Genomic DNA, 19,233 nt, shown 5'->3' with positions numbered 1-19,233 from the left:
TCTGAGATGTATGTTTCTGTATGTAAAAAGTAGCAACCTACTTGAGAACTTCAATTTTCTTCTCCATTTTCCAAGGTTTGCATTTGACAGTAGCAATCATTTGTCTATTCTCATCTAACTGTGCCTTCAATCGTTCTAATTCCTCTTCATCAATCTCTTCTTCCTCTTCCCTTTAAAAGAAAATGAAAGGTTAAACTTTGCTTCATTTCCAAACCTAAAAAAGGCTCCTGTTAGATACCCAAGCACCTTTTTCAAACTCAGCTGCCCATAGTAAATGAAGAGTCCCTTAAGCACTAGAATTCACATCTCAACACCAACGTCCATCCGGCTTGGGGATTATTATAACCTTCAACAATGCTATTTGCATTCTAATGCTCAAAATGGAACTGTTCTTTTATGTCCTCAGCCTCCAACTGTCAGAACGGGGAAGCTGTGGAAAGGATAGTAACAGATCCATCAAGATACACACTTCTCTCCTGTTCCCCTTGGCAGCCAGCCTCCCCAATTCTATGTTTCATTTAAGAACCTTATTTTTCAATACGAATAATAAATTAAAGGTGAAGATGTCTTTGAAGTGTCCTTAGAAATTTTAAATTAGTCCTGTCTCAAGAGAAAAGCGGAAAAATTGAAACAGGGAAAAATGAAACTCTGCTTCTTAGAAGAAGCCTAATCTGTTAATTACACCCCAAACTTCATTTGATAAAATTTAACTTGAAATGCTTTTGGTGGAGGCAAATGCTTTGAAGACGCCTTCAAAGGGATTTTGCTTCTCACTAAGAAGATGCTGCGTTCTCTTTGGTGTGATCCTACCGTTGCAAAACTGGAAGCTAAAGGAAACAAAATCTAAACATGAGTCACGTGGCTTTAGTGGAGCAACCTAATACTATATCATAGAAATCAAATTGTTGGCAATAGATTGTTTTAATTATTAGGCTAATGTCTCAATTTTAAATACACCCTTTCATACTTAATATCACAGTACTGAGACTGGGACTCTGTAACTCATATTTTTGCTTTGTAAGCAGAGTCAACTTTATAATCAAACTGTAGCAGTCACTAAGTACCTCCATCCTTTCCTTGGCCTCCTGTCTACTTCCATTTGCCGCCTAGATAGACACTTCTTCCTTGGCAACACTTTACTCCCGGAGCTGAATAGACCTCCCTCCCATAGCTGGAGGTGCGTCTATTCTGTCATTTCTCCAAATCTTAGCAGAATTAGCTCTACCTACCCCACCCCCACCACCCCACCCCCCACCCACCCCCGTGGAACCAGCACTTCCGTGCATCAGTCCTCGATGGAGCTTCAGGCTTCCGCTCCCTGGATCTCTCTTCTACTCTTCACATTTGCATTTTAATCCTTTCCAGGGTTCCAGCTCATGACTGCTAGCTGCCTTCTACAGCTGTTGCCATCATATTTCACTTCCCTGCTTGCTCCTACCAAAGACCTCGTTCCCAACTCTTTTATCTATAACCCCTAACAACTCTCATATAAAATTCTCAGTATTCAAGTCACTGTTGAAGTTTCTCTCCTCACTCGACCCAGACTGAAAAAGAGATTGTAAACTAGTCATTATTATTGAAGAACATATTTTATAGTTCACTAAGCTTATTACTGGATACAACAGGAATATGGGGGAAAGCTATTTTTAAATTCTTAATCATAATGTAGGAGGACACATTTGCAGATTACAGGCCAGGCTAGAAAATGACTTTGTAATCTCCCACTTGTTGTCAGTATATAGTTTCTAATCGTGCCTTTATTCCTCAAATAAAAATTCAGATTGCCCCTGTAAAATATCACCTTCTAGCTGCTTGTCAACTCAACACACTTAAGAAGAGGGAACCTCCATTGAGGAATTGCCTCTATCAGATTGGCTTGTAGGTATGTGGGTTAGGCATTTTCTTGATTCCTACTTGATGCACGAAGGCCCAGCCTACTGTGAAGGATGCTGACCTAAAGTGTGAAATCCATGGAGCCTACTAAATGAACAAAGGAATTATTGGAGGGTAACTCACTACAGCACGGGTATTTATCAAGCTGAGCTATGTCCCATGCTGATCTTATTCCAAGATCTGCCTGGTCAGTCCCAGCACCCAAGCCATGAGGGAGCAAAGAGAGCACCATGTACCTGCATCCCAGTTCTTAAACCCCACACCCCACTCCACCTTCCCCCGCAGCAGCCACCAGCAGCCACACCCCAGGGGCATATACTTTAAGGTCATAGGCAGGTGGAGTAGTTACCTGCTGCCTCACTAGGGGTAGTGCTTCAAGGTCATAGCTAGAACAGCTACCCATCACACTGATCCTTGGCAGATTGGCCTAGGCTGTAGCTTTACCTGCCAGCCAGAGGGATAAGTCAGTAAACAGCTCTCCTCCACGGTTTCTACCTTTGCTCCTATTTGATTTCCTGCCCTGACTTCCCTCAATGATAGATTGTGATGTGAAGGCTTAAACCAGTGGTTCTCAGTGTGTGAAGCATGACCTCTTTGATGGTCAAATGACCCTTTCACAGGGGTCACCTATCAGATATCCTGCTATCAGATATTTACATTACAATTCAAAACAGATTCAAACTTAAAGTTATGAAGTAGCAACAAGAATAATTTCATGGTTGGGGTTACTGCAACATAAGGAACTATATTAAAGGGTTGCAGCATTAGGAAGGTTGAGAACCATTGGCTTAAACTCTTTCCCTCCACAAGTTGTTTCTGGTCAGTGTTTTATCAGAAAGGAAACTAGGACATGTATTTTGCTTAAAATAGCAATCTCAGAGCCAGGCAGTGGTGGCGCATGCCTTTAATCCCAGCACTCGGGAGGCAGAGGCAGGCGGATCTCTGTGAGTTCAAGGCCAGCCTGGTCTACAGAGCAAGATCTGGGATAGGCATCAAAACTACACGGAGAAACCCTGTCTCAAGAAAAATAAATAAATAGCAATCTCAGTGCAAGAAAACTATATAAGGGCACTAAAATGTAATTCAGATTGTCATTGGGTAGTTTCTTTTTAATTATTTGGTATTTATTATACAAAATTCTGTGATACTGTATAACAATGGCATAAATACTTGAGACAATCTGAAGCAATATATAGGTTGAGTTGGTTAGTCTTAGAAAGGTTAGAAATGTTTTCACAAAAATAATTGAACTTGTTTCCATGTAGCTATAGATATGAATACAAATCATAAAACCTGCTTCTTTCAACAATAAAGAATGCTAGCAAAAGGAACTAGATGCATGAAACTCTCAAGAATAGAGTCAATTCACAATAAGAAAACTTAATATTAGTAACTTAATTATTTCATATTTCAAGCCTTTAGCTGACCAACTATCTAGAATAAACCATGTGTACATTAAGTACAATAATGTACTACATTACTGAGTTCTACTATGAATCATATATAAGACAGTCTCAGTAAGGATAAAAGAATGAGCCAATCAATATATGAATAGCCTCAAAGCTTATGAATTTACATGCCAAATATAGAGACTATAACAGACTTTTCTGATGTAGCCCTGACTCTGACTTTCCAGAAACTTTGAGTTCTATCAGCCTCCAAATACTTTGCTCATATTTTTTTTCAGCATGTATGTCCTAACTTATTTCATTATAATTTGTGTTTGAGTAGCTTCTCCTTCAATGTACTATAAATTTGAAGGTCTGCATAAATATTTATTGAAGAAATGCTTATGTATCAAACTTTCCTGAATAACATTGAGTACTCACCCTGAACCCAGTAATGGAATCAAAGTAAACTAGAACATAGTAATGCTCTACAAGGCTCCAATGACATGAAAAGATGTGCACCCCTACACTAAGTGACCCGAGACTTGTATATTTTTCAAGACTTCATTGTTAATTGTTAGTAACTCCCAAGAGGATCCTGCTGTACTTCAGAGTGTGGCTGATAGACAAGTTACCTTCAAATACCCAAGCAACTAAAATACCATGTTCATCGGCATTACAAGGAAACTGGTTATCTAGGAACCACTCAAAGAAAGAGCTCTTCATATATATATATATATATATATATATATATATATATATATATATATATACATATATATATAATACATGTGACATATGTTCTACTTTCTAAAATTCAGAACTGCTCTGTGAAAGAAAGACTTTCTATCTTAAGCTTACCAACAGTTGTGAGGAAAAAGAAAGCATAACATACTGAATTTTCACTATTCTGAACGTTTTGCTTACTCGTTTAAAAGTGGGTCAGGAAAAGCCAGGGATGTCACTAGAAATACTCTACAGTGTCTAACAAGGCACTATGTGTTAACCATCGCCAAATATAGCATTACAGCCTTAGATTTCCTTGGTTTTAAATGTTTCTAAGGGTAAGGGAAACTCCCAAGGCTTTGCTTGAACATTTAAAGAAGAAAGATTCTGAATTAATTCTCTTAAACCAATGTGTCCTCATTTGCCTAATTTTCTTCAAAATACATTTCAAAAGTGTATTTTCCTTTTTAACAAAAGATTCTTATCTATAAAGCAAACAAAAGAAAATAGACCCTAAAATTTTAGTCAGAATGTTAACACTAAATATGTAGAGTACTATGGCTTTGGCAACATAATTTGAAAATTCTGTGGAGACTAAAGTTAGCTATGTGGAGGGTTTGTGAGATGGGGAGTGACTACAGGATTCTCAGAACCAAAATGGAAGTGAGACCAACTGAGGTGAGACACTCTCATAGAAGAAGATCCAATTGATGAGCACAGACCTCTTTCCCAGAAACTGGGCATTTTTGTTTTTGTTTTTCTGTTTTTTGTTTTTCAAAGTTTCTCTGTGTAGCTTTGGAACCTGTCCTGGAACTTGCTCTGTAGAACAAGTTGGCCTTAAACTTACAGAGATCCACCTGCCCCTGCCTCCCGGGTGCTGGGATCAAAGGTGTGTGCTCAGGTATTTTATATGAAAGCCCTAAGTAGGTCAGGCAAGAAGAAAAATTCCAGCCCACTGTATCTTCTTAGAAAGATTCTTTTCCTTGGGCATAAATGAGGAGGAAAAGCAAATTCTATTATGGAATCTGTATCACACTAGTGTACATTGGTGATGCTTTCTTGATGCAATACCTCCTAAAAAGAATGAACTTTGCTAACAGGACATATTCCTGTATAATAGCACTAACCATCATAACATTACATGGGACTGTAGCTAGAGTTTTCCTGCCTGGCCCACAGTCAGGACAAATCTCTCTCACCTGCCAGTTCCACAGCCGCTCAAACCCGACCAAGTAAACACAGAGACTTATATTGCTTACAAACTGTATGGCCGTGGCAGGCTAACTTGCTAACTGTTCTTACAGCTTAAATTAATCCATTTCTATAAATCTATACCTTGCCACGTGGCTCGTGGCTTACCAGCATCTTCACATGCTGTTTCTCATTGTGGTGGATGGCAGTGTTTCTCTGCCTCAGCCTTCCACTTCCCGGCTTTATTCTCCTCCTTGTCCTGCCTACACTTTCTGCCTAGCCACTGGCCAATCAGTGATTTATTTATTGACCAATCAGAGCAACACATTTGCCATACAGAACATCCCACAGCATGGGACTTGAAATTTGATTGCATTTTCATTTTTTTTAAATGCTTGCCAAAAAAAAACCCAAATAAAAATATCAGAGTTAAAATCTAAAGCAAATGATACCTTGGTATTCAAGAGGAAGGGAAAAGAAATAACAGTAGAAGGGAAATTCAAAACTTAAGCTAAAAATATTAAGAAATCTATCTGGTTACTTGTATTCTAAAAGGAAGTACAGTCTATTAGCACAAAGCTTTTCTCCCCGACCTGACCAATTCCCATATGGTTTCATTAAATAATGATTATTTCTGGGGATAATATAGTAGAGTTATTGAATACTGAAAGGTATCATCTTGGGAGGATGAGGTGAGCACATTCTCCAATAAGCAGAGGAGTATTGGCTCTCACTGCCTGGTGGTAGTCCACAAAGCCCCATAACCTTCAAGTATAGAACAGGTTGGCTCTTTGCTTGAATCAAACAAAGAGCTTAGGTCTTTCATCATTAGATGTGTGTAGGCTCACTTGCCCTCCCTCCTTGCCATCTGCAAGTTTCTAGTAATCCAAAAAGTAATCTTGAGTCATTTAAAAATAGCACTTACACACATTAGTCTCTACAGTGTCAGAAGTAAAAGTTTGGAGCAAAAGATGCTGATTTTTTTTTTTAAACATAAATATGATCTGAGTGTGGTGGCTCACACCTTTAATCTTAGCACTTCAGAGGCCATCCTGGCTTACATAGTGAATTCCAGGCCAACCAAGGCTTACATAGTGAGACCCTGTCTTCAAAACAAGAACAAGCAAATTATACATGTGCGCATGTGTGTGTGTGTGTGTGTGTGTGTGTGTGCGCACGTGTGTGTGCACGTGTACATGTGTATCCCCAACCTTCTATAATAAAAGCCAGCACACTTCCTTTCTATAAAATTCCTAGCAGTTAACATTTGAGGCATTGCATACTACTTGCAACTCTGTCTTGTACTCATTTTCTTTAGTAATAACCTTATAAAACTGCAAAAAGTAGCTCTTGTACTAGATTTAGCCATATTTTACCAAATGCTTCTCCATAAGATAAAGTGGCCAGAGCTCATTCTTCTCAAGTTTTCTATATGTTATAATTTTCAAATATTAAAACAACCATGATATTGTAACAACCTGTAACACTTTAAGTCTTGCACGGGAGAATTCTTCATAGGCCATTCTTAGTGTGCATTCATTTTAAAGACTATATTTCAGTATTTAAATATGTTTAAGTGGAGGAAAATGGCAGAATCAGATTAAGCCTGTCTAGCTAGAAGTAATTTTAGTGACTGATTTAAAGTCCAGTGAGTCCCACATAGAGCCATTTTCTTTTATGTGTTTTTACATAATAACGCCGCCAGCTATACAGGAGGAATAACTTACGCTCCTCTCCTCAGCCTCCTCCGCCTTTCTTTTTCTCTTGCTTTCCTTGTCTCTTCATCCTCTGGCTCAGGTTCTGGGTCATCCTCCCTGATAACATCTCTGGTCCGTTTCCTCTTTGGTCTCAAGCTCTCTCTTCTTGGTAGTTTATCTTCTTCTTCACCTAACCACAGCAAGTGATGCATGAGTAAGAAGCATCATAACATGCCTATTTTCTCTAACAAGTTTATTCTTGCTTTTTAATAACCCTGCCACATACCAATGAGTGTGACAATCGGTTCACCACAATGTAATATGAAATAGTATTTTACACACATATGCACACACACACACACACACACACACACACACACACACACACCTTAATTTGCTCTGTGGTTCATCTGTTCAAATATTCAAATATGGGTCTCTCCATTGTAATTAATTCTTCCAGTTCCAGTCTTTGTTTATTAAGATAAATCAATGACTTGGAGTTTAACAATATATTATGATTTCTGAAACCATTCAAATCAAGCTCAAGTTTGAAGGCTACCATGTAACATATAATGTAGAATTATAAAGCATTGTGTATTTATTACTAGTTTTCCTAGGACAGACCAGGACTCACAGGAAATGTCTACACACTCAAACAGTTTTAGAAAAATTGATGAAATCCTTGGAGTCTTCCTAGTACAAATTATCCACCTTTTTCTTTTTTTAGCATTTTAGTATTCATTTTAGAAGTCTGCTTAATTTGACCAGGGTGGCACAAACTACTGGGTTCAATTGAGTGTCCTGCTTTTGTCTCCCGAGCTCCTGGGACTACAGGTACCACACCTAACTCATCTTCATTGTTTACTTCAAATAATTCTTATTTTTCCATTCTTTAAAAAATATACAATTTCTGTATTTACTTGATTCACTGATAAATTCCACAGTCTTTAAGTAAGCATGCTGTCGGATGGTTCTAGTGGGTGCTCTTTAATACTACTACAAGTGCTTATGAAACACTTTGAAATTGAAGAGGTAGAACATTAACTCATTATACAAGACCCACACTACTGACATACCTGAGAGACTAAAGAAAATTATTTCTGATGAATGTAGATGCAAAATTAATGAGTTCAATGTAACCACATAGTGAAACAACTATACACCATAACCAAGTAAGATTTATCAATAAGGTGTAAAGATGGTTCAATATGAAAAATTCAAATAACATGACATTGCTACCTTGACAGAATGAAGGACAAAGATCACATTAATAGGTATAAAAAAGCACTTAATAAAACTGAACATGTAGAAGATCTTTACGAAATAAGAATAGAAAGAATCACCTCACCATGATAAAGGTCTTACGTAAACGTGACTAATATGGTCAACAGTGAAGAAAAAAATCAAAGCTTTCCCTCAAACATCATGAGTAAGCCAAAGAAGCAAACTCTTGCAGTATAGTATTGAAAATCCCTTACTAGAACCAATAGGCAGCAAAAAAGAAAATAAGAAGGAAAAGGACCTCAATTGAACAAAAGTAAATTATCAATTTACAGAAGACATAATCTTACATGTGGAAAACTTCAAGACTCTACAAACATCTATTAGGATAAATAAATGAATCTAGTAAAAATATTCACAGAATTTACAAAGTCAATATATTAAATTCAGTTGTACTTTTTACACTAAGGATGAAGGATCTAAAAAGGAAATTAATAAGACAATTGTATTTAGAAGAGCCTGAAAAGGGACAAGGCACCTTTAAACACACTTTACTGAGGAAGTACAATACTTTCTATACACTGGAAATTTTTTTTAAAAAATGCTGATGAAGAAAGTTAAAGATGACACAAGAAGTGGAAAGATATATTACATCTGTGTCTTGAAATATTTTATGTTATAAAAATGTACATAGCAGTGTAATGCTCAATGGAAACTCAATTACAGTCTCAATATCATTTTTTTAATAGAAAAGTAACTCTCTAAAAGCTAATATGAAATCACAAAAGGCCCAAATTAGGAAAAGCATTCATGATTAAAAATAACACAATTGGGAATCCTGCAAGATACAATACAAACTTGTCAGGCAAGATGTATCCAGTGGTGCAATAATGGCATTACTCTAATGGGTGTAACCAACTCTTTCCTGATTGGATTTGAGATCTGTTCCACAGGACGGATTTCCACAGGCCTAGTACCATACAACTGATCAAAAGCCCATGGCTGAGAGATCTTAGGCCCTTGAGTGGTGGGAACCTACTATGTTATCTTGCTAAACATACATGTTGCCCAACTGCTTTCTAAATATATTAACATTGGTATCCATGGATTAAACTGCTCTAACCTTTTTTTTCTGTTTATTTTATAGTAGCAGTAGGCAATGCCAAGATTCTTTAAGTAGTTGAAGTTCTAAGAATAAGTGTTCAGTCTTAAACAAATAGGACACCTATATTAGCCCCTTCAAGGATCATGGAACACTGCAGATAAGAGGGACAGAAAGAATGTAAGAGTCAGAACATGGGAAGAAGTGCTGTGAGAAGCGTATTCCTAGACATAGCTGACTATTGTACCCATGAGCTCACAGCAGCATTGCTATCTGCACAGGACCTGCACATTCTATCATGCCTTGGGGAGAGAGCTTATAAGGCCCTACCCCTTGATAGGGAGCTATAGATAGTTACTTATTGGAAGAAGGATACTCATACATCTCAGTGATGTAGATAGTATTAATTTTCCCTTGATCAAGTAAATAATCCCCACCTGATGCACATGCAGGGAACTCCGATTGTATATAGAAGATCACAAACAAAAATGACATCAAAATAGGGATGGAAGCTGATTGGAAGAGTAAGGGTTTCATTGAGAGACAGAGGAGGATATCCAAAGACAATGGGGAGAATGTTACCAAAACACATTACATATGTGTGAAATTAGAAAAGAATGTATAAAAATAGCAAAGTAATGTCATACTACTTAATTTCAAAATATAAATGTTCAGTAATAAAACTGAAATGTTATTGACATAAGAGTACATACATATACCCCAATAGAAGGGAACAGAGAGCCCTAAGGTAAACATGAATATATACAGTCAAGTGACACTCAAAAACATTCCAAAGAATACAAAATGAGGTTATCAACAAACACTAGAAGAACTAGATAGCTCTATGAAAAAGAGACTTAAACCCCTAGTCTATACTATAACAAATATCAATTCAGAATGTATTAGACTTGGATATAAGATACAAAATTTTAAAATTCCAAAAATAAATTCTGGAAAAGTTTTATAATATTGATTTTAGTAATGCTTTATTGTGCATGACATCAAAAGTACAAGCAATAAAAGAAAAAAAACAGTTATTGGGACAGTTAGGAGCCAAGCAAGGAAGGTGCCCTTAAGAGCAAAGTCCTACATTAATACTACTTCGAAATCTCCTTTTCCTATGGTTTCAGCTAAAATCATTTTGGAGAAAAGCACTTTAGTATACCAAGAAGTATTTCTGCCAGTCATCTTTAGAATGCTTGCTAAACATGGCTGGAAATATTTTTGTCATATGCCCACGACCTTGAGCTAATCATGCCCAAGAATGTGTTGACAGTTTTTCCACCCTGATTTATAATCTTAACTGAGCATGCTCCAGAATGTATAACATAAACTGAAGGTGCTCGAGATATACCGCCTCTAAAAATACCGCCTTCATGGCTGGCTTTGAACTCACAGAGATCTGCTTGTCTCTGCCTCCTGAGTGTTGGGTTGAAAAGCATGCTCCATCACCACCTGGATGTTGTTCATATTTTTACATTTTGTATCCATAACCTCAACCAACCCAGAGTTAAAAATATTTAGAAAAATTGTCTTTATTAAATGTGTACAGATTTTTTTTCTCACCACTGTCCCCTAACAATGTACTATGTCCAGAGTGTTTACACCGTCCTAGATATAATACAAAAATTTAGAGATTATTTAAAATACCATAAGCTGTACACAGGTGACAAGTCATGGCATTTTATAAAAGGCTCTTGTGCATCTTTAGACTTTGGTTCTCTTTGGAATCCTGGAACCAATCCTTGTAGATACCCAACAACCACAGTACCCTGTTGTACACTTTACAAAAACATTGACAGGATAGATCTCTTATTATATGTTCTTACAACAATGAAAATAGGTAAATAAAGATACTGAAAATGTAGTTTACCAGTTTGACCTAATTAGCAAATACAGAACAATCGATCTACCTAAGGAAGACGTATTTGGGACACATTGGATGCCCACCAGAGTAAGACCCATTCTGAGCCATAAACAAGTATCAGTGCATATAAGACAGGCCAGAGAGAAGTTAGGGAAGTGAAAAGGGAGAAAAAAGACAGGGTAACGTAATTCATATGCTAAGAAAATGACAGTAGGAACTATTTGAGGAAAAAGGCTCCTGATAAAAGGCAAGTAGATGGCAAGCCAATGAAAAAGAGCAAAGTAAAATGACACACGTTTATAGAAACATCATAGTGAAACCCTTTTTGTATAATCAACAAAATTAATAATACAATCCGAAAAACATCAAAATTTGGGAGTAAATATGACCAAAGTACATTGTGAGCATGTATAAAAGGTCACAATAAAACCTGTCATTTTGTAAAATTATTATATGATAAGAAAGAGTTTGGGGCTAGGGATGCAGCTCAGGGAGCATGCTCACCCAGAAGCAGGAAGTCCTGGTTTGGTCCCTAGCATCACATCAGCAGGGCATAGTGGAACATGCCTGTAATACCAATACTTCAAGAAGAGGCAAGAGGATCAGAAGTTCAAGGTCATCTCCAGCTACATAGAAAGTTCAAGGCCAGGCTGGGATGTGGTGATATTTTATTTATTTGTGCTTTAATAAATAAAGCTTGCCTGGAGATCAAGGGGAAAAGGCCAGCCATTTTAAATAAACAAAAAGTCAGGCAGCACATGCCCTTAATCCCTTAGCAGGCAGGATCTCTGTGTGTTCAAGGCCACACTAGGGAACAGAACCAAGCGTGGTGACACACCCCTTTAATCCCAGTACCAACCATAGAGGCCTGGAGGTTTGTGCAGACAGACAGAAAGTGACCGAGCTGTGTAGGAAGAGGAAGTGAGGTAGCTGGGCTAAGATAGCCAATCAGAGGGCAGAACAGCAAGGCAATAAAGGTGTGCATAGACAGGAAGTAACTCGCATTTGGAAGCTGCAGAGTTGGCGAGGTAAGGTTGGCTGCTGGCTTTCCCTATTTCCCTGATCTAAGGCTTGTTTATTTATTAATACACAAATAAAATATCACATTTCAGTACAAATAAAATTTAGAATAAAAAAAGACAAACTTTAGTACATTATCTAGTTTCTAAATATCCAAATTGCAAGCAGGGAATGTTTATCTATTAAATGACACTTTTGAAACAGACTTGATTCTCATTCAAGCAATGACACCAAGACGCAGTGAAGCTCCAGGCTATTTTCATTAGCGGGGGAAGGGACTTTTAGTCAGGGTTCCTTTGGTGGTCTGCTTACCGTGTGTGAGTATTAAATTGTCAGCCCAGTGTCCCTCAAAATGAACTCTTCCTGAGATGTTGCTCTTTCATTTTTGGTTTAAAAAATTCAAAGCATTTGCTCATATAATGCTCTTTCTAATGTTCCTGCCGGTGACTGGCCAGGGTGCCTGGAAAGGGACTTGATTCATGCTCTTGAGCTGAGCCTAGCCAACGTGAAAACAATGTAGCAGTTCACACAAACCATCTAGGAACCGGGTACACAAGACAGACATGTTCATTAGTTTTAGTTGAATCCTCTGGTTAGCCCAAACACTCTCTCTCTCTCTCTCTCTCTCTCTCTCTCTCTCTCTCTCTCTCTCTCTCTCTCTCTCTCTCTCTCTCCCTCTCTCTGTTGATATAGACTGGCCTACAATTCACTACATAGTCCAGTCTAGCCTTTAACACACAGAGCTCTTCACCTGCTTCTGCCTCCAAAGTGTGACCTCCCACCAGGCGGTGGTGGCGCATACCTTTAATCCCAGCGCTCGGAGGCAGAGCCAGTCAGATCTCTGTGAGTTCAAAAAAAAGTGCAACCTCCCATGTGTCACCAAGCCCTGCATGAAACAGATATAGCTCGTGGCAAGCCAATCTGTTTTGTCATCAAGCAAGGCTTTCCCAGAGAAAATAGAACAGAAATAGAAAAAAAAATTAACATTACAACTTTCTTCCTAAGGAACAACTTGTAAGTTGTGTGCGTGTGTCTATGTGTGTGTGCATTCACGTGTGCACATGCATATGTGTATATGCAGGCTGTGCACACACCAGCTGACTAGAACCTAGAGTGAGGATTCTATGCACTGGTCAGTGAGGCCGACAGAAAGCATGTCCACACACTCCTGGAGTTTTCCGTGGTGGTGCGGGGGACAACGGCAGGTGCATGCTCTCCATCAGCAGGAACCTCCTCCTGAGGAGCCCCCCTTGCTTACTTGAGCTTTCCTCGGTGTCTTCTTCTTTCTCCTCCACTTGGATCTGCACTGTTGAAGAGAGGAGACATGAACAGCCATTACATCAATGCCCGGGGAACTGTCAGTAACCATCTATACTTTAACCATTTTTATCGTAAGGTTTTTGTGCAAGTTAAAAAAATATTCTAGAGCTAGAGACATGGCTCAGCAGTCAAGAGCACTTTTTATTCTTACAGAAGGCCCAAGATTCAACTCCTGTCACTCACATGGCAGCTTACGACTGTAATTTCAGTTCCAGGGGACCTGGAGTCTTCTGGCCTCCAAAGACACCAGACACACAAGTGGTACACAAACCTATATACATGTAAAACCTTCATACACGTAAAGTAAAAATAAATATTTTTAAAACATTTTTTTCTATTTCTATTTTTGAAACTAGTGCTTTTCTGGTTATATAATAAATATAAAAATCCAAATATTACAAAAATCATGACTTTTAAAGATATTATGAAACTCAAGAATTATAAAATACATGATGTATGACGTTAGTACTTGGTAACCCAATTCCACTCCTGCCAAGTTCCCTAGATTACTACTGTTCACCATTTGGTTTTTCCTCATATCCCCCCTGGGCACAAACTGACACACAATTACAAAACTAAAAACACACTCAGAATCACAGTGCTCAGGAGAGTGAGTCAGGAAGACCATGAGTTCAAGGCCAGTCTGGGCTACATAGGAGACCCTGTCTCAAAAACCCATAACAAGCCAAGATGTCATTGTCTGTAGAGGTAGGCCATTTGTGCGTGTAACAGCCTCCTGTTTCTAATCACAACTGTAACCAAATTTACTACTGTAAAAGGGAGAATAATTCATTCCAACCTAGTTTGCCAAATATCAAAAAAAAGAGAAGAAAAGAAAGAAAAAGAAAATTCCTGTTTAGTTCCTGCCTTATATCAGTGCAGCCTGAATGTCCCAGCGTGTAATCCTTTACAGAAATGTGGGAACCTATGACTTTACCATTCAAGATTTCCGTTTAGTCCATACCCAAACTCACATAGCATTTTGATGTCAGCCATGGTTCATTTTTATAAGGGAAATTATGGTCTTATAAAAAGTTTTAGTAGTACAATAATATGGGGAAAGTGTGGGATTTGGTGGAATCTTCCTAGGATCATCCCTAATGTCAAAGCTGAATTCAAAACTGCAGGCATCACTGTTTGCCAGAGGTAGAGCTCTATAAGTTGTCTAAGAGCAAGGGGCTGGAGAGTGGTTCAGTGGATCCAGCACTTTGCTGCAGCAGTGTAAGGATTGGAGTTTGGACCCCAGAACACGTGAAAAAGCCAGGCATGTGTGGCAGCCTGCTGATATCCCAGCACTCTAGAGGAAGAGAATCAGGTTCCTAGGCCCTGGCCAGACTGCCTATCTGGCTAGCTAGACTAACAGGAATCCCTGAGTTGAGGCTCCAGGGAGAAACTCTGCCTCAATACATAAAAGTATGGAGCAATTGAGGAAGACACCTAATGTCAACTCCAGGTCTACACAGGCTTGTACACATGTGTGCATTCACACATGGGAACATGCATACACAGGCACACCACCTATAAACACACAAGCAAAATTCAAAAACAGAAAACCAAAGTCTAGATAATTTAAGGTGGAGTGACATAAATCTAAAAATGCCATGATGGCCAACAATGGTAGAACGAGTGGGTCAAACAGCTCTTGGTTGTGTTTCTGATTTTCTCTTTCAAAGGTAAGATCTTTAATCACAGCATTCAGGAGGCAGAGATATGGAGATCTCTGTGAGTCTGAAGCCAGCCTCCTCTACATAACAAACTCCAGGCCAGCTAAGGCAACCTAGTGAGACTCTGTCTCAAAAACAAAAGATTCTTTTCTTACATGCCAGAGATGTAAATTCCATTCACAAAACAGATTATTGTGAAAGCATTTTTTTTTTGCTTCTAAATATTATCTCCCTAAAAAGTTTAAGATATGCAAAAATGTTATCTATCAACATCAGCCTTGGGCTGTGGAAATAAATGTCCTTTTGTTCAGGGTGGACACATGCCTTCTGTGCTAGCCGAATTTTTATGTCACTACAGAGGCTTTGAAATAATGAAGGCAGACATGTCTGAGAAGACTGTGGTCTGTAATAGATCATGTTCCTTATTTCAATTACTGCCGCCTCCAAGCTTCTTTAGTCAAAGAATTTCCTAGGAAGACATTTTGATGGTGTATGATTGCTCTTGGAGCAGGGTCTTGTGAGAGTACACAATATGGAAACAGCTGAGGACAACAGCAAATATCAACCTATAGCCCATTCTCCAACTGTCTTAGTTTAGATTACTAATGTTATGACAAAACACCAAAAGCAACTTGGAGAGGAAAAGTCTTATTTGGCTTGTGCTTCCATATAACCCAGTGGTTTTCAACCTGTGGGTTGAGACTCGCCAAAGATCATTGGAAAACACAGATGTTTACATTACAACTCATAACAGTAGAAAAATTAGTTAATGAAATAGCAAGAAAAATAATTTTATTGTTGGGGCACCACAACACAAGCAGCTATGTTAAAGGGTTACAGCATTAGGAGGTTGAGAACCACTGATATAACAGTTCAGGGTCAAAAGCAGTGAGCATAGGAATTCAACCAGGGAAAGAACTGAGGCAGGAGTTAATGAAGAGGCCATGGAGGTGTGCTTACTGGCTTGCTCATCAGGGCTTGTTCACCCTGCTTTCTTATAGAATAGTGGGTTTCAACCTGTGGGTTGCAGCCCCTTTGGGGGTCACATATTGCATATCCTGCATATCACATATTTACATTATGTTTCATAACAATAGCAAAATTACAGTTTTGAAGTAGCAATGAAATAATTTTATTGTGTGAGTCACCATAACATGAGGAACATCATTAAAAGGTCACAGCATTATTAGAAGGTTGAGAACCACTGTTAGGGAAAGACTGCTGCCATCTTTTACTTAGCAATCCCCAATAGCTTGTTCCCAACCCTATGACCCCCTCATTCATTGGCCACTTCAAATTCCCATTGATCTTCTTTTCAAATAACCCTTCTCTCTGGGAGGAACATGGAGACAGTGAGAGGAGAGAAGACCGCAAGATCTGTCAACATGCTGGAGGCAACCAGGGAAACTACATCAGAGCATGCCTATTTAAGAGGAGAATATGCAGTAGGAACAGATGAATGCCTAGGCAACCCAGATCCTCATTTCATGCAAATAAAGTCAGTAATTAAAAAACCATAAAAGGAAACAACAGCGAAATGTCATATTTCAGAAGCATTGGAATTGTTTAGAAAAGCAGATGTTGTCAGGGGCTTTCTTATTTAATCTGCAGTTCTGAAAGCCATTCTTTGTATTTCAGGGTGACAGTAACCAAGTGGGCAGAAGAATTCAATATTGTTTAACTCTCTGACCAAATTCAGCTCTTAAAGTGATGTTGTTGCACCAGATTATTATTTTGGAAGCTGAAAATTCTATTTTTTTCAACTAGTGATTATATATCCACAAAAGATATATAGAACAAATGTTCTGGGGTAGGAATGTATAAAGTCTTTAAAAAAATAGCCTTGACTTAAGGAGTTTCCTTATTTGATTCAAGGGGGTAAAATGCCTTTGTAATGATTTTCTTTGAGATTGGGTTTATACATGAGATGCCTTTAAGACATTCAGGCATGGCATTAAATGGGAGGTTGAATATTTCAGCCTGAAGTTCAGAAGAAAGAGTAGGCTGGAAATATGAACTTGAAATTATTAGCATGGAAATCTTTAATGCCTTAAGACCAAGTAAGAACACTAAGAATTTAAAAAACAAACAGTAGTGAAATGTAAGGAAAATAGTGCTAAGACAGGAGGTAGAAATGGACAGTTTAGGGACAGGGACCACCATTCATATCTCTGGCTATAAACTGAAAATGTTATTGGGTCTGTCCTAGCTGAAGGCCAGGAGTTTCAATGCTTGAGTGCTCTCATTCCTGAGCTCACTCCTCAATGATGTTAGGACAACCTCTTCAGAGAAGGGAATGGCACAGGAGCAATAAGGGCCCACTGAAAGACATCCATTTCTCCTCTGATCATGAAAATGAATTTTCTGGCCTGGGTGAAAACCTAAAATTCAATTAATGACTTAAAAAGGGGGGAACACACCTCAGAAAGGTGGGCACATACACATTTGTGCACACACAAATAAAAAAAAATAACAATGGGCCTTGCAGTATAGAAAAAAGCTAGTTTTTCTGCTTATAATATTCTTCTATGCAGATGGGAAAGCATTCATTTGGGTGCCATGGTGACCAAAAGAGGGACTCAGATTCCCCTGAGCTGGAGTTACAGGCATTTTTTAGCCCTCCAATGTGGGTGCTGAGAACAGACCTCATTTGTGGTCCTTTGCAAGAGCAGGAAGTATTCTTAACTGCTGGGCTACCTCCCCAGTCCCCTGTGTATATGTTTCTTCTGAATAGTTTGGATCTACGTTGTTTGGATTCAGGGATGTGAAAGACACAGATCAAGTGGGCCAATGGTATTTATATATATGAACTAATATTATAACAATAATGCATCTCTAATCTAAAGCCACCTACTTAATCATGTGTATTTTTGTAAATTATCTTGGTTAACAAACAGACTGCTTTCATCTGTTTCTACTACCAATACTTTGCTTCAGTGGGAACTTGAAAATCAGGAATAGATGGTGTATTGCAAAGTAAAACAAGGAAGAATTATGACCCCTTAACAAAATCCTGAAATCCTTTCATTTAAGAAAAAGGATCAGGAAACCAAGAGAAGGTAGCTATTTTTTAAATCTCTCTAAACTTGTAGAATTTTCATTAATAGACAAGTTGGGAAATTTAATGGTCTGAAAATTCCAGATCTGCAGCTGTCCAGTGACCCCTTAAACCATAACCTGTGTTTCACAACAATGACAAATAGTGCAGAGAATAATACAGAGATCACAGTTGATGCCTCTCTGTGTGTGTGTGTGTGTGTGTGTGTGTGTGTGTGTGTGTGTGCGCGCGCGCGCGTGCGCGCATGTGCGCGCGCATTTATATGCCTGCCCAAAGAACAATTTAAATTCTGCTTCTCCTAAAAAAATTAAACAAAAAAATAATAAATCCAAATTTCAAAATGAATGTATAAATTTAGCTCTAGAGTAAGATTTCCAGACAGTGAAACTTCTGTATTTGTCAGTCACCAAACCAACTTCAGGTTTGATCACTCGTAAGAGCCAAAGTTAAGCTGTAAGCCCTACTTGCCCAAGGACAAGTTAACTGCCTGGAATGCTGGAAGCTGTAGTTCTTGAGAAATAACAAGCCACATGTTTTCACTCCCCAAACAAGTTTGTTTGAACCAACTAGACTGGATGTGCTTGATCACATATAGGCAGGAAGTACATAGACAGGAAATACGTCAGAGTATATGCTTGACCCTGATTGGACATCCCACCAGGATGGGAAATTCAGTGAATGATGGGTTTTGCCTTGTTAAGCTTCTGCAAAACGTGACTAGCTGCCATTCCCTGGGAACCCAGGGATGGATCTGGTCAGAGTCCATCTTCCTGGCTAGTGTTTAATTAAAGCTTGCCTCAATTTTTGGAACAGGTTTTTCCCTTGAGAATTTCAGGATTAACACTCTCCATAGAGAAAAGCCCAACTGTCAGTTTCCATTCACTTCTTATAACACTATCTGTGGATATGAAGCAGAGAAATGATAACATTCAGTCAACAAAACTGAATGAAAATGAAAGACTGGGCAACTTCTTCCTCTACTTTCTTTTATTTTTGCTGTTTTTTTTTTTTTTTTTTTTTTTTTTTTTTTTTTTTTTTTTGGCAAGAAAAGGTGCTTGTTGCATTCACTGTGGCAGTATTACTCTT

General features: G+C 38.4%; 1 protein-coding gene across 1 annotated transcript in view; it reads right to left on the bottom strand.

Annotated features, from left to right (window-relative positions):
* Tmc1 (transmembrane channel like 1) overlaps window positions 1–14,421 on the bottom strand; it is a 125,170-nt gene extending 110,749 nt beyond the window's left edge. The window contains exons 1-4 of the mRNA XM_052714364.1: window positions 14,400–14,421; window positions 13,364–13,411; window positions 6,926–7,085; window positions 42–170 (exon numbers count right to left, since the gene is read on the bottom strand). Of these exons, the coding sequence (XP_052570324.1) occupies window positions 42–170; window positions 6,926–7,085; window positions 13,364–13,411; window positions 14,400–14,421 (359 nt within the window). The remainder of the gene's footprint in view (window positions 1–41; window positions 171–6,925; window positions 7,086–13,363; window positions 13,412–14,399) is intronic.
* Between the last annotated feature and the right edge of the window lie 4,812 nt (window positions 14,422–19,233).

The sequence above is a fragment of the Peromyscus californicus genome, unplaced genomic scaffold, assembly GCF_007827085.1.
Source record: "Peromyscus californicus insignis strain IS unplaced genomic scaffold, ASM782708v3 Scaffold_4__1_contigs__length_199733344, whole genome shotgun sequence".
Lineage (NCBI taxonomy): Eukaryota > Metazoa > Chordata > Mammalia > Rodentia > Cricetidae > Peromyscus > Peromyscus californicus.
The sequence above is the reverse complement of the archived record's forward strand: the minus strand, read 5'-3'. Positions and strand labels throughout refer to the sequence as shown.